At 43.9% G+C, this 19,049-nt stretch overlaps 1 protein-coding gene across 3 annotated transcripts in view; it reads left to right on the forward strand.

The window, feature by feature from the left end:
• CABIN1 (calcineurin binding protein 1) overlaps window positions 1–19,049 on the forward strand; it is a 116,053-nt gene that overhangs the window by 67,441 nt on the left and 29,563 nt on the right. For all 3 annotated transcript variants that reach the window (XM_054288938.1, XM_054288940.1, XM_054288939.1), the window contains exon 31: window positions 17,368–17,531. In XM_054288938.1, coding sequence (XP_054144913.1) covers window positions 17,368–17,531 — 164 coding nt within the window. The remainder of the gene's footprint in view (window positions 1–17,367; window positions 17,532–19,049) is intronic.

A 19,049-nucleotide genomic window follows, 5' to 3' on the forward strand; every position in this document is an offset into this window, starting at 1 on the left:
AAAAACAAGAGGTGAAATCTACCTCTGCTAAGTGGAAATAGAGTTCATGCTGGGATTTACAGTGCATATCCTTCAAACTGAAAAAAACCCATTTGAAAATGGAACAGAATTTCAAATGACCTTAACAAACTCATATGCTGTGTTTGCAAGGAAAGCTGGCACCCTTATCTCAGCAGTGCAGAGAGGCCTCAATCTTTGTGAACATTCATTATTCACCCTGGAACAGTTCATGGAGAAATCCCAGAGTGCACAAGTGTAAAATCATTTCCATCCTGCTCCTCGCATTGTGGCACTGGGGAGCACATGCTGGAGCTCACACACTGCAGGTGATTCTGGCTCAGATGTTCATCAGGCTTTTCCTGATTGGTGCTGATTTGAAGAACCAAAAAATTTTAAACAACAAAAATTAAATGAGGCTCAAAGTAGGAAACATGGACTGCAGTACAAACTTGTCAGTTTTAATGGTCTTTAATGGTTTTAATGGCCTTTCCCATAATTGAAGGACAGGTATAGGACATGGTCTTTGAGGATTACCAGTTGCACCTAGGATGATTGTTTTCCTTTCTCAGAGATAGTTTGCTGAGCTGAAACTATTCATTCTGAGTATTTATTTTTAAAAGGACAAATGTTAGGTCATCTTGTTGACTCTGGGCATGTTTCAAGTTCCCTGTAATTGCTCTGTCAGTCTTTTTCCCATCCAGCCTTTCTTGCCAAAATGCATAAAGCCACATTGTTTTGGTCCTGTATCACCTAAACTAAACTTAAAAAGCAGTAGATGTTAGCTGTTTCTACAGCCCTCATTGCACAGTTTTCAGTTTTCAGTTAATAAAACAAGAAAACAGTGTATCAGTTTTTACCCTTAACCAACCAGAAAACTTAAATATTGTGTCCAAATACTGCTCTGTATAAAAGTGATGAGTGAAAAGGCCTTTGGTTTTAGGTGGTGTTGGGTCTGACCCAGGAGCAGCAGCAGGATGGTGCCAGCCCCCCTCTTGCAGGAGCCTGGAGCAGCAGTGCCTGCACAGGGCTGCAGCTCCCAGGGGTGTGGGTGGGTGCCTGAGAATAACTCAGGGACATTTCTGACACCAGCACCAAGCTTCAGTCCCTTTCTCTGAGCACCAGGTGCTTTTATCCACTTGTTCTTCACAACCTTTCTGAATTTGGAGCATCTCTGTAACATGTGCCATATCCAAATCTTGTGCTGTGGAGTTGTTCCCACGGGGATGCCACCTACCCTTCATCCAGCAGATGTGGTTTTTACCTTAGGTAACTAATTTGGAATTATTCTGCTGAGTAGCACTGTAAGTTATGTACACCTGCACATGCAAATATTGCAAAATTCCTTCTGCTTCTGAGGGTTCAGACAACTGACTAATGCTGTATGCTGTAGGAGTCTGCAGTGCAAACATGGGAAATACCATGGTGATTAATGAAAATGCCAGTCAGAGAGACAAAAAGTTGATAAGAAACCTTTGGAATTGGACAGAATCAAAGATAATACATGGTGAAAAACATATCCTTTTAAACTTTAAATGAGTGAACACCAACAGTGTGTTTAATTCCAGGTACAGCAACTACTTAATTTGCATAAAAAATGACAATACACAGGAAAAAGCCCCAGTGTAATAGAGGAGATAGGAGCTCTACTATGACTAAAGGAGCAAATGAAAAAGGGCAGGTCAGAAAGAAGCTTATTTGCATGAATACATAGAAAGTTAGTATTCATTTCAGTTCTGTATTTAAAATGTAAATCTGTGCTATGCAGTCAAAAGAGTAAAGGTTAATGGATTTTTGAAGTGGTAGTGTTAAAACTGTGTTGTTAATCAATATAGAATTTGTTATTGCCTTTGGTGGAAAGATGTCAGAGGCAGTGAAGATATGGGTTATTTTAGAGACTGGCAATGCCCATAGTGAAATCTTTAAAACAAAAGACTTAAACCCTCTTACAGTTTGAGACACAGGGTATTGTTGATTAATATAATTTTATAGAAGGTAAATAGGGTAGTTGAATTATTCTTTAGCTATTTTTTCAAGATGCTGTAAAGTGTAGAAGTATGTGTATGATTTATGCAAATAAGTAGGAAGTGGCAAGGTGTATAGGGCTTTCAGTGTAAGAACCCTTGAATTGCTGTGCTAAGAAAATAGGAACATGAAGAAAAGATGGGTAAAAAGTGGCTACAATGATGGGAAAGGAAGATAATGTTAATACCTGATTTTTACCTATAGTGGTTTTTCTTATAGTGGGGACTGTTGTGGTTGAGAAGCAAGGTATTAAACCTGAGGTGTTTGTAAACAGGATGGATTTGAGTACTTCAGAATAATCCTAGTAAGTGGAAGAGGGAAAAAAACCAAACCAAACCAAGTCCCTGCAGTGCTTGGAAAGGCAAGGAAGAGGTCAAAGCAATTGCCCTGCCTGCAGAAGTGAGAGAAAGGAGCAAGTAAAGATAAAATGTTTAAACTTCTGTGATTAAGGTAATCTCAGAGCCTGGATCAGTGGCTGGGAAAAGAAGATGAGTTTAGCTGTGCTGAGCTGAGATGGAGAAAGATCTGTCAGTGAGTTTGTGAGGCAGGATTACACGGACTGAGGTTGGCAGCGGGCTGGCACACATTTGGGGTCTCTTAATGGGAGATTGACTGAAATCATCAAAAGCAGGGAGAGAGAAGTCCGGGGGAAATGACAAGGGGAGATCTTTTGTTTTTTTCCTCTCAGTTTGAGAAAGGCAGAAGGATGTAAGGAAAGAAGTGACAAAGGGCTGGAGCCAGAGCGCTGCCAGCTGCACCCCCGGTATCACCGCAGGGGCCGGGGAGGGGACGATGTGACAGTGCCAGCCCGGGGATGGTGTCCGAGGGGACGATGTGACAGTACCGGCCCGGGGATGGGTGTCTGAGGGGACGATGTGAGAGAGCCAGCCCTGGATGGGTGTCCGAGGGGACGATGTGACAGTGCCAGCCGGGGATGGGTGTCCGAGGGGACGCTGTGACAGTGCCAGCCCGGGGATGGTGTCCGAGGGGACGATGTGACAGTGCCAGCCGGGGACGGTGTCCGAGGCCGCGGCGCCGCGTGTCGCTGCCGTGCGGGGGAGCCGGGGGTGGCCCCGCGGGGGCGAGCGCACAGCGGTGCGGGCTGTGCCGCGGCGGGGGCGGCCCCGCGCCCGGCCATGGCGGCAGCTGCGGCGGGGAGGCGGCCGGTGGCTCTGGGCTCGGCTCCGCTGCGAGCATCCCGGCGGGCCCCGCCGCCTCGGCGCTGCGGGCGCAGCAGCGAGCCGGCCGCGCCGGGGAAAAATAGGTCACGGACGGGCCTTCGGTGGCGGCGAGGTGAAGGGCGGTGAAGCGGCAGCCGCGGGGTTAAACTGGGTCAGGGAATATTTCGGGGAGGTTTGGCGGACAGGTGGGAGCAGATAACTGGTTTTTATTAATGCTCGCGAACCGACAGCGGCAGCTGTTGGCTCCGTTGCCCTCAGCGGGATGGCTGCGAGCCGGGCTCGGCGGTAAACGGCACCGACATCCTCTTGTCAGGCACGGCCGGCCCCGGCCCGCAGCCTCCCGGCGGCGAAGGCAGAGGCAGAAATAAAATAAATAACTGTCCGCGGCGGCAGGAAATCCGAGGTATGCGGCTTCCAGGGCTCGGGCAACTCCGGTGCGAGAGGAAGTGTGAGCCGGGCGGGGGCGGTCAGGTGGGGGCGCGGGGGCGGCGCGGGGCCCGGGCGGGGGCGGGCGCGCTCCGGCTCCGCGGCCGCCGGGGAACTCCGGCGGAGCCAGCCCGCGCCTCGGTGATGGTGAGTGCGGGGGGCGGCTCGGGGAACTTCCCCCGCGGGGAGGCCGGGGCTCCGGCGGGCACAGATGCGGTGCTGCAGGAAGTTCGGTCTCTGTGCCCGCAGCAGCAGCGCGAACAGCTGCCGGCTCCCCCGCGCTGGAGGGCGTTCCTCGGCGTGCCGTGCCTTTGCCCTTTCCCGTTCCGCTCGCCCGCGGGCTCTCGGAGCCTCCCCTCAGGCTGGCCGTGACCTGCGGGGAATCCCTTCCCGGTGCTGGGCGGGCTGCGGGCGCCGCTGGGCTCATCCGAGCCGGAGGGAGGGAGATGAGATCTGATGACATTTGCCGTCGTGGTTGGGAAATACTTATTTCATTAGTTCGGTTCGCCTGCGGTTAGAGGCTGAACAGAGCTGCTTTGCTGCACGGGAAAATCCTGAGGGCGATGGGAAACGGAGGAGTCGAGAGAAGTTTGGAAGGGGGGACGAAAGGGTGAGGGATTTTTGTTTGATTCGGTTTGTATTGTTTGGCATTTCTCCTTCCTCCGCTGCCTGGGTGGGATGAATTACTTAGCACCCTCATTCCTAATGCAGCCCCGAAGCTTTGAGGGGCTTTTCGGTCGGAGTGGCACCGAGCACGGAGCAGCCCAGCTGTGCTGTGTGTGCGCTCCCGGCGCTGCTGCCAGAGCCGGGCGCACACGGGAGATTCCCCCGCTCAGCGCTGACCTAACAGCAAAGCCTGTTTGTTGTTCAGTGCCTGTTTTGCATGAGCCACGATGCTGGAACAGTTGCTGCTTCATTCAGCTAAAGAGAGAGAGAGAGAGAGGGGATAAGAGGATTCCAATTTAATTAGTAGTTTGTTAAAACCAGTCAGCTTTGTCTGGTCACATGTTTATAATTTTAGAACGTATGTCTTAATTGCAGTAAATTCTGGTGTTGTGCATAAAGCAAGTGCCACATGCTGTTTGCGGCATTGGCTGTGGCAGCTCCACGATTCTGGTTTTTTAATTTACTGCAGCCTCTGTTTATTTGAGCAATGGCAGATTTTTGTGTGTGCAGGGGGCATTTTGCATGAAGCAGATTTAAGAATTAAAGCATATGCTGTAGAGGTTTTTATTACCCAGGGAGCTGCAAGTTGTGTCCCTTCTATTGGAGCATATTCAGGTTGACATCTTGAATACCCAGATACTGTTTTCAGTAATAGCACTGTTGTGTGTTTTTAGCATCTTTATTGGAGTCTGAAATACTCTAAATGTTGAGGCCTTCCTAACTCCTCCTCCCCCTCAATAATTACTCTGGTTGTTCTCAAATAATTTCTGTCTCACAGTATCACTGAAATCAAACACTGTACCCTGTCTTCTGAGCTGATTCTGCCGTGCCTTGTGTCAGACTGAGCTCTTGTGGTATTGCTGCTGGTTGAGCACTGAAGCTCCCCTGTGTATACTGTGATTTATGTTACTGTAAATAGGGTAATTAAATTATTGCTTCCCTGCAATGTCTTGTTCCTCTGGTGTTACCAAAGATCAGTCAGCTTTTGTTGGGGTGCTAGGCAGGCTGCTGTTTACTTGAATCAGGCATTTCCACTAACTCTTACAACTGGATAAAGAGCTGCTTTTGTTTTTCTGAGGAAGTCCTGGCAGTGTCTGAAAGCAAGACAGCATAAGGTGTTAGCACACATATGTGTCCTCCCCCGCAAAAAAAAAAGGTAAAATACATGAGAAACAGAGTTACTGAAATTCTTTTTTGTTGCATGAATTCCTGTATCAGAGGAGAAAAGATAACTTGAGATTAGCTGTGGGGTGCATAACAGAAAGAGATTTTTTTACCTTTTATAGCCGTCAGGATTCCTTCAGGGCCTCCACTTGCTGGACAGAGAAGGGAAGTGTTCTGTGCATGCTGCTGTAGGGGGGGAAATGAGATAATGAAATTAATTACTTGTCTGCTCCTAATGGCTTAATTGGAGGCTCTTAATTGTTGAGGATGAAATGTGCAAACTCATGTAGAGCTGTGGTTTTTGGAGAGGAGTGTCTTCCCCAAGGCTTTACCCACTGCATGTGGCTTTTTCTGGTTCATAACCTCTATGATGGAATAATTGTTTCTTACTACCTATTTCAAATAATCTGCTTCCTGCCCTCAACTTCAGCTGACAAACTGTTTGAAATCCAGGATGTGTATTTCTGTCATTCCTAAGCCAGTAGGAAACCTCAGGCAGAGCTGGGACCTTCAAATACGAATTAAGTCATGTGTTTACAAACACAAGTCTTTCTAGAACTGCCCTTAGAAAAAGAAGCAGGGAACCCTAGTCAGATCTTACAGGATTCTGGTTTGAAAGGCTTTTCTGCTAGCTCCTGCTGTCACTTTACCTCTGTCAGAACACTAGAGGAGTTTAAATGTTTGTTCCCTTCTGCTTTCCATTGCTATTTTCCTTCTCAACATTGACAAAAGATTTGAGTATTTCTGCATGCTTCCAGATTGTGTGCACATACCAAAATACCAGCCTGTCATAGAACATGCCATTCTTGTCACTTTCCAAAAGTGTTTTCCAATAGTGAACAGTTGTATATTTTTTTTAGTACTATTCCTGGTATGTATTGCATTTTATATTTCACCTTGGTTGGTAATGCTTGTTTATATTAGTACTGTTAAAAGTACTGACAGTTCTTTGTTAAGTTCCAGTATGCAGCTCTCTTAATTCTTCTAAATAACTTCACAGTCTATTCAGTGAGGTTAACTAGCTTCTTTCATAATCATGATTTGTTATTAAATAAGCTGCAAAACTCCCTACCTATGATTGTTTTGAAATCTGTGGCTTATAAACTAAAAACTAAACTTATAAACTATGACTGTAAGGTCATAGTAGCTTTAAAGAAAATTGCCAGTGCCCAGGCAGAGCAGTTGTCACATATGGATTTGTCACTTCTGAGCAATGACGTGGCCCTTTCCTGACCAAGTTTCACTATGTGCTCTCCTCAAACCTGATTTTCTCTTGTGTCACCTTGAACCTACTTTACTTTTTCTTACTTACAGTTGAGAAAAGCTACCCAACAGGTCACTGAGGAAAAATGTTCTCTCTTGAAAAGTCCCTGAGTGGCCCCCAAAGTCAGGTGGTGTGGCTGTGTGGTCACTCACACTACTCTGAGGTGAAAGTGTTGTCTGAAAAATGCATCTTTGAAGGAGGATGTTTCTGGGTAATTTTTATGAAGATGTAATTTTTTATCCAGATAAAATTAAAGTGAAGTCTTTTCTCTACCAGCATCATCACCTGATTGTATTTTATGAGCTGCCATCTGATGCTACTGTAGAGGATTTTCTGTTTTCAAAAATGGTGATGGAAATTAGTAGCAAGCATTTTCTGGACCTTTTGATTTATATTTCTTCAGGCTCAAAGATCTCAGCAGGATCTCCTAATGCCATGTATTGTAGTGATTTGGTACTGACAAGAAAGAACACTGACTGCTTTATCAGTATTGTTTTCTGAAATGACAGCATTTCCTCTGAGCTGCTGATCTAACCCTCTAGCTTTTGATATTTTCTGAGATTTGGAGTCTAACACAGTGATATAGATGTAAAATGTAAAGGTGCATATGTTACTTTTCCTAAGCATTTGATGAACATGCTGAAATATTTTGCAAACACTGGGATTTTATGGACTCTCATCTTGATATTTTACTCTGTGATTCTTGATGTAGAGGAGAGTAAAAGCTGAAAGTCTGGGCTGTCAGTGCAGGGATGCTGGATGTCAGCTGTTGGGTGGGAGTGGGCAGTTAAGCATTTTGTTTGTTGCAAAGCAAGGGATGTAGGATGGGAGACCAGTTTGTGTTGGCATAAAAACTGGAGTATTTTGGTAAAATAACTTTTTAGCACTCTGACAGCCTAGTTTAACATACTCAAAACCAATGAGTCTTTATGTATTGGATAATCAGTAATTTACATCTAAAACTTGGTATTTAAGTAGGTGAAAATGCATTCCTTCAGATCCTTCAAGCCTGAAGAGTTTCAGGCTGAAACAGCAGCAGTGACATCCTGTAAAAGCAGGAGACCCTTCCTGCAGTGTTAGAGCATGAGGAATCTCTGAACAGCTCTTCATGTTAATTCAGAATGTTAATTCCACATTACCAGTGTGCTGAATCTCAACAATTAACACAGCACTCAATGTTACAAAGTTCTTGTCCTCCTTTCCTTCCTGGAGCTGTATGTGCTGCTCTGGATGGTGGAGGCTGTGTTGTGCTTTGTACCCAAGCAGTTTTTAAGGCAGGAGTGTTGTCAGAATAACCCCAGCAATGCTCTGTGCCAGGCTCACTAGTTTTGGGTGCTACAAATGGTACTCAGAAATGATAGCTGATAGTTCTGTGTTCTGAAGCACTTTTCAATTTTCTTAAAATTAGGCTGAGGTAGAATCACAGGATTGTAGAATCACAGAACAGTTTGGGTTGTAAGAGGCTTTTAAAGGTCACCCAGTCCAAATCTCCTGGAAAGAACAGGGACATCTTCAGCCAGATGAGGATGTTCCAAGCCCTGTACAACCTGACCATGAATGTTTCCAGAAATGGGGCATCCACCACTGCTCTGGGCAGTCTGTGCCAGTGATTTGCCACCCTCCTTGTGAAATAAGTTTTTTATTATATCCTGTCTAGATCAACCCTTCTTTAATTTAAAACCATTTCTCCTTGTCCTATTGTACAGACCCTGCTAAAATTGTGTCCCCATTTTTCTTAGCCTCCCTTTGAGTATTGAAAAGCCACCCTGAGCCTTTCCCAGAGTCTGAGCAGCCCCAGCTCCCTCAGCCTTTGCTCCCACAGAGCTGCTCCAGCCCTGTGGTCACCCCTGTGGGCTCCTCTGCACCCCTGCAGTGGGTCCAGGTCTTTGCTGAGGTGAGGAGCTCGGGGCTGGATACATTATTGCAGCTGGGATCCCCAGGTACCCTTCCTTCCCCCAATAACTCCAGTTACAGTTCCTTTCCCCAGATAACTCCAGTTACACTTCCTTCCCCCAATAACTCCAGTTGCACTTCCTTCCCCCAATAACTCCACTTACAGTTCCTTCCTTCCCCCAATAACTCCAGTTACAGTGCCTGGACCCTGCTCTGTAACCCCTTGGGGTATTGGGACAGTCACTGTGCAGACACAAGTGTTGGGGTCTGGGTGAAAACAAAAAATGTCTCATAATCCTTAAACTTGCCCTTCTCTGGGAGCCAGCAGCTGCTCCCAGCTCTGTGTTAACCCAAATTCTCTGGTTCTGCAGCACCTCCTTTAGGGGTAAAACTGAGTGCTGGGGCTCAGCCTTGGTTTGCCACTGACAAAGTTTCTGGTTGTCATTTATGTCCCCTAACATTTGCCATCTTTTATGCCTTAGCCATCATCCTTTGTGTTGAAGGGAAATAGTAATTTCTAGTTTGTAATTCATCTCATCCTGACCTGGAGTCTGTAATAGCTCAGGTGAACCACATCCCCTAAATGCCTTTTCCCCTCTGTAAAATGTTTCTGGGTGGTCCCATTAAATGTGTGTGTCTGTATCAGAGATGTGTGGAATTAGATTAAATTAATGCCACGTGTTGTCAAAAAAAATGAAAGTTTGCTGATGTCCTCAGAGGGCTGGTGCAGAAGCCTGCCCATGGATGTACCAAGCTTCTTTCATTGTCTTTTAGTGCCATTTGCATCTGATGCCAGGCAGTCTGCTTGTAGCAGATACACAGAAAAGTTTTTAGCATGAAAATCCTCTTAATTCAAGGAAAGGCTGTCTGTTAGGTGAAACCAGCACCCTGTCACTGTCTAGATGTGCCCTGCTCTCCATTGATTTTGGTGGTATAGAAGTCTTCTTGCATCCAGCTCCAGAAAATAACTAAAGAAATTCAAAATCCTGGTAAAGGATTTTCCCATTAGATTTCTGTATCAAGTTATTTGTGTGTTAGAAGATTTAGAAGCAGTCTGTGTTCTCTGGATTTCTGTGCTTTATATTCTCCCAAAGAAAAAATTCCAAACTCTTTCAGACAGGGACATGACATGAAACCAAAATGTACCTCAAAAAAGGGTACTGAAGTAACAGAGGCAGAATCTGAAATTCCAGCATGAGTGAGGAGAGACTCCTCAGTGTTTTCTGTTGAGTAGATGGAAGAGCCTGACTAAGTCTCTGGATGACTTCTGCTCTTCTGCATCCCTTTGGCAACCTTGAATTGTCTGCAGGACATGGTGAATGAAACTTAACTGTTGGTAATTTAATTCCTAACCAATCCTTTTTTTTCTCTCCCCTAAAATACAGTTGGGAAAAGGGAGCAACTTATAGAGGAAAGATGATAAATGTACTTAAGTAATTTGTTCCAATCTTTTTATCATGAACTGACCTTCCAGCTTGAGAAGTTGTCCAGCTGTCCAGAAGGGAACCTTTGTTAATGTTGGCAACAGAAAAGGGGGAAAAAAATAAGTCAGTGTTCCACAGCTTTATCTTCAAATCCACTTTTGCTTTAGCACCCCAGATTTGCAGGTTAGAGGAAAGAGGCACTGAACCAGGGGGAGTTCTTGGAGTGCCCTGGAGAGAGATGCTGAAAGGTCCAGCACCCTGTTGGTGTAAACCTGGAGGAGCAGAGCAGGGAGCAGCCTCGTCACCCAGAGGACGGTGCATTGTGCTCACACCTCTGTGTGTGCTGCATTTTCCTGTGTTTGCTGTATTTTCCCCTTTGTGTTTGCTGCCTGCTGCAGAGCCCCAGAGGGAAGGCAGCTGTGTTATTGTTAGAGCACAACTGCACCTTCAAACCAGGTTTCAAGACACTGGTGTGTTGCTTTTCCTTTCTTTCTTTGTCTTTCTTTCTGTCATAGCCATGCACTAGAATAGTTTCTTTATTTCCTTTTCTTACAGTCTAGTTAGCTGTTTCCCTTTAAAAAAAAAAGTGATGTGACTTTCTGTTGACATGGTTGTGAAATCACATGGTACATGGGAACCATCAGAGTAAAAACTCCTCAAGCCTCCTGACTGGGTGAACATAAACCTCCAGATTCTGTCTGGCAAGTGGCCAAACCCAGAGCTCTGCAAAGGCCATCTCCAGGCCTCAGTTTCTGTTTCATTAATTCCACCTGAACTTGTAACTCATCTGAACAAGGCACTTCTGCTTTTATTTGGTTCTTATGCAGAAGGAAATAATTTCCTTTCCCTGCCTCCTGTGTGGATGTCCCTGCCTCATGCTTACAGTCTCCCAAAGTGGCTGTGGCTTGGGTGTTCTTTTCATGGGGTTAAAACCAATTTAAAGTCAAATCAACTGAAAAATTATTTTTCTGGAAATTGAGAAGTCTAAAATTTAAGACCCTACAAATACATTGTATATTGAAGAGAGAAATAAGAGGTGAAAATTGTCCATTATGTTTCTTTATCAGCATATGATGATTGGAACAAGTGGAGCACTTCCATTTGTCAGTATTTTTTCATGCTGCTGTCTTTGCTAAAATAAAGTTACAGAATTCTACAGTTCTTCCAAAATGCATAGATGCTGTTTATTCATTTCCAAGTGTGTGTGTATTTAAAAGATAAGAAAATGACAATATTTGCCTTATAGACTAGAAATTGTAATCCTGCTTGTTCTTCACTTACTGAAAGGAGATGCTGCAGTTTTGCCTTTATTTCTGTTTCCTTGCCAGGCTGATAAAATGTAATTTATGTATTATCATATTTTTAAATTCATTCTGTTACTGTTCTATGTAATAACTAGAGTCTGGAAGAGTTGGTAGGATTTTCCTGAAATCAGCTCAGTTACAGTAGCCAGGGTTGCTCTATGACACAGGCCCTGCAGATAAAAGTTATAATACTCTGAATACTCTGCTTTCCTTTCCTAATACTTCTGTGCCCACTTGCATTCCTGTTCACAGAGGCAGAATTGTTCCATTACAGGCTGGATAGCAGTGGGGATGCAGTGAGGAACTGAGGAAGAAAAATAATAGAATTATCTGCAGAAAAGAAGAAAAACTCAGGTGACAGAGGAAAATAATAAGAGGTAGGGGAGCATGTTAAGGTTGGTTGAGGAAAGATGGTTTAGAAATTTGCCTCGTGGGGGAGGGGGCAGTGGTTTTAATGGTTGTGCTCAGAGGTGGCAGGAAGTTGTGAGGGGAGCACTAAATAAAGCCATGCTGGCAGAGGAGGGTGGGGACATTCAGTGCTCTGTGCTGGACCTTCCTGACTTCACATAGAGAGCTCTCAAGCCCTGTGTGCTGGATCTGTTCAGCTTGAACCATATTCCTTTCCTCTGCAGGCACCCAGGGCAAGACAATAAAATTAAATAAGTCACTAAGAAGACAGGACATGAGTAAAACTGGTGGTATTTCAGTATGTTGTGCTTAACCCTATATAAAAACAGGGACTTATGAAAATGGGAGCTTTCCAGGGATTATACAGCTGTGCTTAGTTCAACTCCATGATTTTGAAATACCATGTAGGTTGTTACATTATTAATTGTTGCCTTCCCTGAACCACTTAATTAGTTATTTTGCTAGTTTTGACATGCTTTCTAACAATCTTAAAATAATATTTAAATTATTTTTACTAAAGGCTCTTAGCAGGACATTACTGAGACTGATAGATGAGGAAATGTTTGGTTTTGGTTTGGGCACTTGCAATCCAGTTTGTTGTATGTAGTGCAACTTGAACTTCCAGGACCCTTTGGGAAAAAAAAAAAAAAAGGGATGAAAAATAGGGAGTTAAGTAATGGGAAGTCTTTATTTGTATTAGTGTGGGGTTTATGTGTTTGCTTGTTATATGTGAATTGGATCATGTGGAGCATGACTTGCATTTCTCCATTTCCATGGAGCAGGGAGAGAGTAAAGTTTGATCAGTGCTTAGAAAATGGCTCACCCTGGAGCTGTGCCTGGCAGCAGCAGCCATCCCCAGGGAGCTTTGCTGGGATCTGTCAGCCTCTCCTCCTCAGAGAGGCATTCCTAAACCCCAGGGAATCCCCTCCCCTCAAGTTCTGGAGTAAGCAGCATGGAGGAATAATAAGCACTTCCTTCCTTGCTATTTTCAGTGCCTGAACTAGAAAGTCCCAGAGAGCTGCAGCTCTGCAGGGGGAGGCACAGCCCCAACCCCAGCTGAAAAACAATTGTGCAAGTGTCACCAGCATTATGGCAGCCTGGCTCCGTTATTCAGTTTTCTATTTAATGTCATGTTCAGTATGAAGTTCTCTGCAGGGTTTTCAGTGCTCCCAGATTTATTTTTCCCTAGCAGCGTGTGTCAGGCTTCCCCCGCCCCCACTCTTGCAGCGTGTTTGTTTTGCCAGGAAGGCATGGAGAGCAGCCTGATGTTTTGGATCCTGAGAGGCATTTTGGGCTTGTTGGAAGTGTCTCACTCCTTGCTCTGGTTTGGTGTAAACAGCTCTGCTGGCTGTGGCTGCGGGGAGGAGAACCTTGCAGCACTGGCAATGGTGGCCAGCGAACACGAGCGGGCGTTGGATGGAAAATCCTCCCAGAGCTGGAGACATTTGGTCAGGTACCCTGAGTGGCCATAACCAGCTACAGAACCTTTCAAAGAACTGGGAATTGTTGGCACAAGGATCTGCACTCTTCTGTGAGTGTACTTTGCCAACAAATCTCAATTTTCAAGTGATGATATAAAAACTTTAGTTAAACTGAATAATAGTTCCTGGTCTTCTCCCCACTTACATCTTTACAGACTTTGCATTTGTGTAGTTCTTAAGCTTTGTTAAAAGTAATAAAAGTTAAAAGTAATAAAAGCCTAACATTGAGCTTCTTAAAAAAAGTTGCAGTGTGTGATCTGAATTTGGAAGTATTCTTCCTGAAGTTTATTGATATTTAGAAAGGAAAAAATAATACCTGATGGATTTCATTAAACTTCTCTTTGGAAGAGATGGAAACAAGACATTCTGTAGTTTCTGACTGAAATCACAGTCTTAAAAGTTCCATATGACTCACAAAATGAGCTCTGATAAACTCACTTTACCCTCAGTGTTTTGCATATTGCTTAACACAGTTTCAGTGATGGAATGGAGATTGCTCTCGTGGCAGGTTTCTTTCTGCTTTTGCCTCCAGGCTGCCTGTGGAACATTGGACCCCTATCTATTGCTGCTTTGCATTTATGAAGCTGCAAGTCAACACATGAAAAGTTAGTGACTTTCCTTTTAAAATCAATCCTACTTTTGTAATTGCAGTGGGAAACCTGACACCCCTAATGTGAGTTTTAATTTAACCTCTTCTAATGTGCCCTGGCAGACAGCAGCATTCTCCAAAATATACAACTTTGTTTCTATCTGAGGGGCTTTTTCCTGGGTTTCTGGATGCAGTTTATATATTCTGTCATTAAAAATGGCTCTAATACTAAATTGTTGTAAAATTTAGTACTAAATTTCCAGGCTGGCATTAAAATGGATGCATGGGATATATGAGAAGGAGCTGCAAAATTATTTCCAGCTAATTCCAGATACAGTATCTGATCCAAGTGATCCTCTTGATTCAGATGAAAGATGAGATAATGCTGAAAAAGACCAGGAACCTACCTACACATTGGCAGAGTTCCACTCCTACAGTGTGCTGGAGTTGACCATAAATTGTTTTGTGTAGTTAAATTGGCTAAGTAGGTTGTTGCAATGTGGTGCCATTATGAGGCATTCACTTGTTTTGGGATTTGGCAGGAACCCAGTTTACATACGTGCAGAGAAGCAAAAAATAGCAGCTCCAGAATGTGTGTTTCATCTGTGGGCTGAAAGGAGAGCCATTGTATGGTTTGGAGGAAGAAAAAGCATCTCTGTTGAAATAGAAGTATGTGCTGGTTTACAGGGCTGTCACCTGCAGGATCTGGGTGAGCTCTTGGCCATGGGAGGTGTTTGTGGCATGGCTGGGAAGGGGAGGCAGTGCCTGTGCCTGGGGCTTGGCCATGGTGCTCCTTTAGGTACAGTCTGGAAAAAGGAAGCTACAAAAAAGAGCTTGAAAGAAAGCTTCAGGGAGCAAAGAGGAAGAACAGCTTTAGTGTGATCACTAGGGAGTAAGAGTAGAGAGCATAAGGAAAAGCAAGAAAATTTGGCAGATTAGTCTGTGCATTATATCCAGTTGAAGTCACTGTTTTCCATGTAAAAACATTGAGATTAATCCTCTGATATTTCTGTGTTGTTTTTTCCTAAGTTCCTATACATCTTTTGCAGTGGAACCAGAGATTTTCTGCAGACATGCAAGGGAAGGGTCCATTTTACACACAGGGGGTTATGGATCTGCCTTTCTGGTCAAGTGTCATTTCTGATTGCAGTAATCATTTTCTTTGCTTCCACTTTGTATTAAGTTCTGAAGAGTTTTGATCACACTGAAAGTAAAGCTAAACAAATCGAAGCAAGACCTTTAAACAAAGATAAAGGAGTAAATATTTGTATATCCTGCTCTCTGAACAGGTTTGGAAAGCCAAACTCTTTTCCAGTCAGGTACTCCTATCAATGAGACTTTTCTTTCCTGCCTTGTCACAAAATTGTTTACACGATCAGAGGATTTTCATCTTAGAAAGCTTCAGAACCAAATAAAGCACAAAGGAAAGGTTTGCAGTGATGCAGCAGCAGTTTTTGTGAATGATCATAAGTCCCATCCTAACATACAAACATGGTATTATGTGCAGTTCATTTTTTCAGGTGTGGTTGACTAGGGTGCTGACAGCATCCACAATAAACACCTGAAAACAATCTCATTAGATGTATTAGACATGGCAAAATCTGAGCTAACTAACCCTAATTAAATTATATTTGCTATCAGCCTCCAGCCTTGCTCCCCAAAGATTCCCTTGTCCCAGAAATTTAATTAGAAGGTTCAGGATTTATGGCCAAGTATTTGAATCTGCCACTAGAAAATGGATTCTGCTGAGGAATCTAATTCTTCCTTTTGGACTGGTTAGTCCACAGTGAGCACTGATGATATCAAGGCTCTCACCAAGTTCCTAAGACATTTAATAACAGATTGTTTGAAGATAGAAACTTGCTGTGAGTGCATATTAACAGCTTTCAGGCCAGGAAAACTTACTTGAGGTTACTCCTTATTTTTATGGTTAGTTGAGCTTTGACTAGGTAAGTTGTGTTCATTGACACTGAAGAAAAATGCACAATATCATTTGGGCTTTGCTTGCTTTTTCTTGGAACAGTTCAGAAGCATATTTAGAAGGTGTGCTGTGGCTCCTGTGAGCCTTGCTGCTGGCAGGAATCAATTGACTTAAATCCATATCTCACTGTCTGGGGGAGCTCAGCTTTTATCTGCCCCTTATCCCCTGTCCCTCTGTGAAATTCCACAGCAGAATCTGCTCCTTATTTTCCCAGCTGTGTCCTTTTTAGTTGGATCCCTGTGAAGGTTTCCTGTTGTGTCCTTTTCAGTTGGATCCCCATTTAAAGGTTTCCCTTGTCCCCCCTCTGCAGGGAATCTGGTTGTATCCCTTTCAGTTGGATCCTCTCTTTGAAGTTTTCCTTTCCCCCTCTGGTTGTGGTTTATTCATTTGGATCCCTGTGTGAAGGTTTCCCTTGTCCTCCCTCTGCAGGGAATCTGGTTGTGGTTTTTTCAGCTGGATCCCTGTGTGAAGGTTTCCTTTCTTTCTCTGCAGGGAATCTGGTTGTGTTTTTCTCAGTGTGATCCCCATTTGAGGGTTTCCTTTCCCCCTCTGCAGGAAGTTTTTTCAGCTAGATCACCATTTGAAGGTTTCCTTTCCCCTCTGAAGAGATTCTGGTTGTGGTTTTTTTCAGTTGGATCCCCATTTGAAAGTTTCCTTTCCCCCTCTGGCAGTGTTTTTCTCAGCTGGATCTGCATTTGAAGGTTTTCCCCTCTGCAGGGAATCTGGTTGTGTCCTTTTCAGCTAGATCCCCATTTGAAGGTTTCCCTTGACCCCCCTCTGCAGGGAATCTGGTTGGATCCCTGTGTGAAGGTTTGCTTTCCCCCTGTGGCTGTGTTTTTTCCAGCTGGATCCCCATTTGAAGGTTCCCTTTCCCCCTCAGGCTGTGTTTTTTTCAGCTGGATCCCCATTTGATGGTTTCTTTCCCCCTCTGGTTGTGTCCTTTTCTGCTGGGTCCCTGTGTGAAGTTTCCTTTCCCCTTCTGGTTGTGTTTTTTATAGTGTGATCCTCATTCGAAGGTTTCCTTTCCCCTCTGCAGGGAATCTAGTTGTGTTTTTTCCAGCTGGATCCCCATGTGAAGTTCCCTTTCCCCCTCAGGCTGTGTTTTTTACCAGCTGGATCCCCATTTGAAGGTTTTTTCCCCTCAGGCTGTGTTTTTTCCAGCTAGATCCCCATTTGAAGGTTCCTTCCCCCCTGCAGGGAATCTAGTTGTGTTTTTTCCAGTCTGATCCCCATTTGAAGGTTTCTTTCCCCCTCTGGTTGTCTTTTCTCCATCTGGATCCCCATTTGAAGGTTTCTTTCCCCCTCTGGTTGTCTTTTCTCCATCTAGATCCCCATTTGAAGATTTCTTTCCCCTCTGGCTGTGTTTTTTCCAGCTGGATCCCCATTTGAACGTTCCCTTTCCCCCTCAGGCTGTGTTTTCTCCAGCTGGATCCCCATTTGAAGGTTCCCTTTCCCCCTCAGGCTGTGTTTTCTCCATCTGGATCCCCATGTGAAGTTCCCTTTCCCCCTCTGGTTACGTTTTCTCCATCTGGATCCCTATGTGAAGTTTCCTTTCCCCCTGCAGGGCATCTGGCGCATCCCCGTGGATGAGATCGACCGGCCGGGCAGTTTCGCGTCTCATATGAACCGCTCCATCGTGCTGCTGCTCAACGTGCTCTCCCAGCTGAGGGACTACAGCACCCTGCTCAAGGTCTCCTCCATGCTGCAGAGGACCCCTGACCAGGGAAAGTACGAGACATTTATCTCATTTTGAGCCATTTGTTGTAAAGCTTTTCAGTGTGTTTTGTTCGCTGTGTGACTGTTTTATTTAAAGCTGTTCTTTGTTTAGGGAAAAAAGTCTTTAGACAGGTTCCCTTGGGAATAGAGTGGAATTTTGGTTTTCTTGGTTTTACAGAGATGGGGTAACCGAGAGGAGTTTTAAAATATTTTATTCTGTTATCATTCTCAATGAATAGTGAGACACAAAAGATATAAAACTCAATTCTATTTTATCAAAAACTAACTTATTTCTTAGTTACAATACCTTATGTTTTTCAGCTTATTGACTTTTACTACACAATGCTACTATTACTTCTATTACCATTATTACTTCTAATACTATTATTACTTCTAATACTATTATTACCTCTATTTCTATTATTACTTTTAATTACCTATATTTTTCCCCACGTAGTTCTACTACAGTGGATCTTTCACAATTCTAATTCTCTAAAATATCTAGTCTTTTTACAAAACCGTATTTTAAAACTTACTAAAACTTGCTTTTAGTTCAATCTCTCTCTCTTAACAATGTCATCTCTATTCCATAATAAGTCAACACACTTTATCTCAGTGTTTACATACAGAGGTGTCAGACCATTTATATCCACAAATCCATTTCCCACATGGAACGATGGTTAATTTTTCTCAGGATTATGATTCTCTAAAGTAGCCTGGAGTTTCTCTGCCTTTCTGCTGAGACTCAGAGCAGCCCTGGGGGTGCCCAGCAGCCTTACAGAGGTGTGGTGTGTCACGTGGAGGGATTCTCTGGAAAAGCAGAGTGTGCCTTGGGCACCCTGTGCTGGCCCTTGCGTAAGAGCCAGAGGTCAGGGCCCAGCATCCTGAATTCCTGTAATCCTTGATGGCCTCAACAATGCCTGTGTGCCACTTGGCAGCTGATGCTATTTAAAAAGCTTATCCTGTTCAGGGGTGATCTAATTTTAATTGCATTAACCTTATTTAAGAAAAAAAGAAGCTATTAGTGTGAGCTATATATGGACTCGTATCAATGGGAAGACCAAAATAAACATCCAAGGAAAACACTGAGGTAAAATTCTCGTAGGTTGTCCTGTGGGAAATGTTGAAATTGGTCTCTGGCAAATGTTTAAGAAATGAAACATGAATGATTGATGGCAATAAGTTGGAGAAATTGAAGGTTTCTGCATGTGTTTTTGAGTGTGAGTGCATGTGAATTTGCATGGATTGTAGTGTGTCTGGGAATATGTCACCCCTTGTTCAGCAAACTTGAAGCCAAAAATACTTTGACTTTTAACATATCAGAAGAACTGAACCATAGAAGGTTTCAATTTCTGTCCTAAGCAAACCCATAGCTGTACTAAAAATATTATGTTATTTGTAAGTCTAGACTGAATTCAAAAAACAAATAATTTGACATGTTAGATCAGCCAGTGCCAGCCATGGTGAGGTGCAGTTGTTAGAGGAAATTAGAAGTACAGATAACTCTGGGTGTGTCTGGTATATGCCTGG

Source organism: Melozone crissalis, unplaced genomic scaffold, assembly GCF_028551555.1.
Source record: "Melozone crissalis strain CALT ecotype California unplaced genomic scaffold, PUWL_Pcris_2 ptg000063l_1, whole genome shotgun sequence".
Taxonomy (NCBI): domain Eukaryota; kingdom Metazoa; phylum Chordata; class Aves; order Passeriformes; family Passerellidae; genus Melozone; species Melozone crissalis.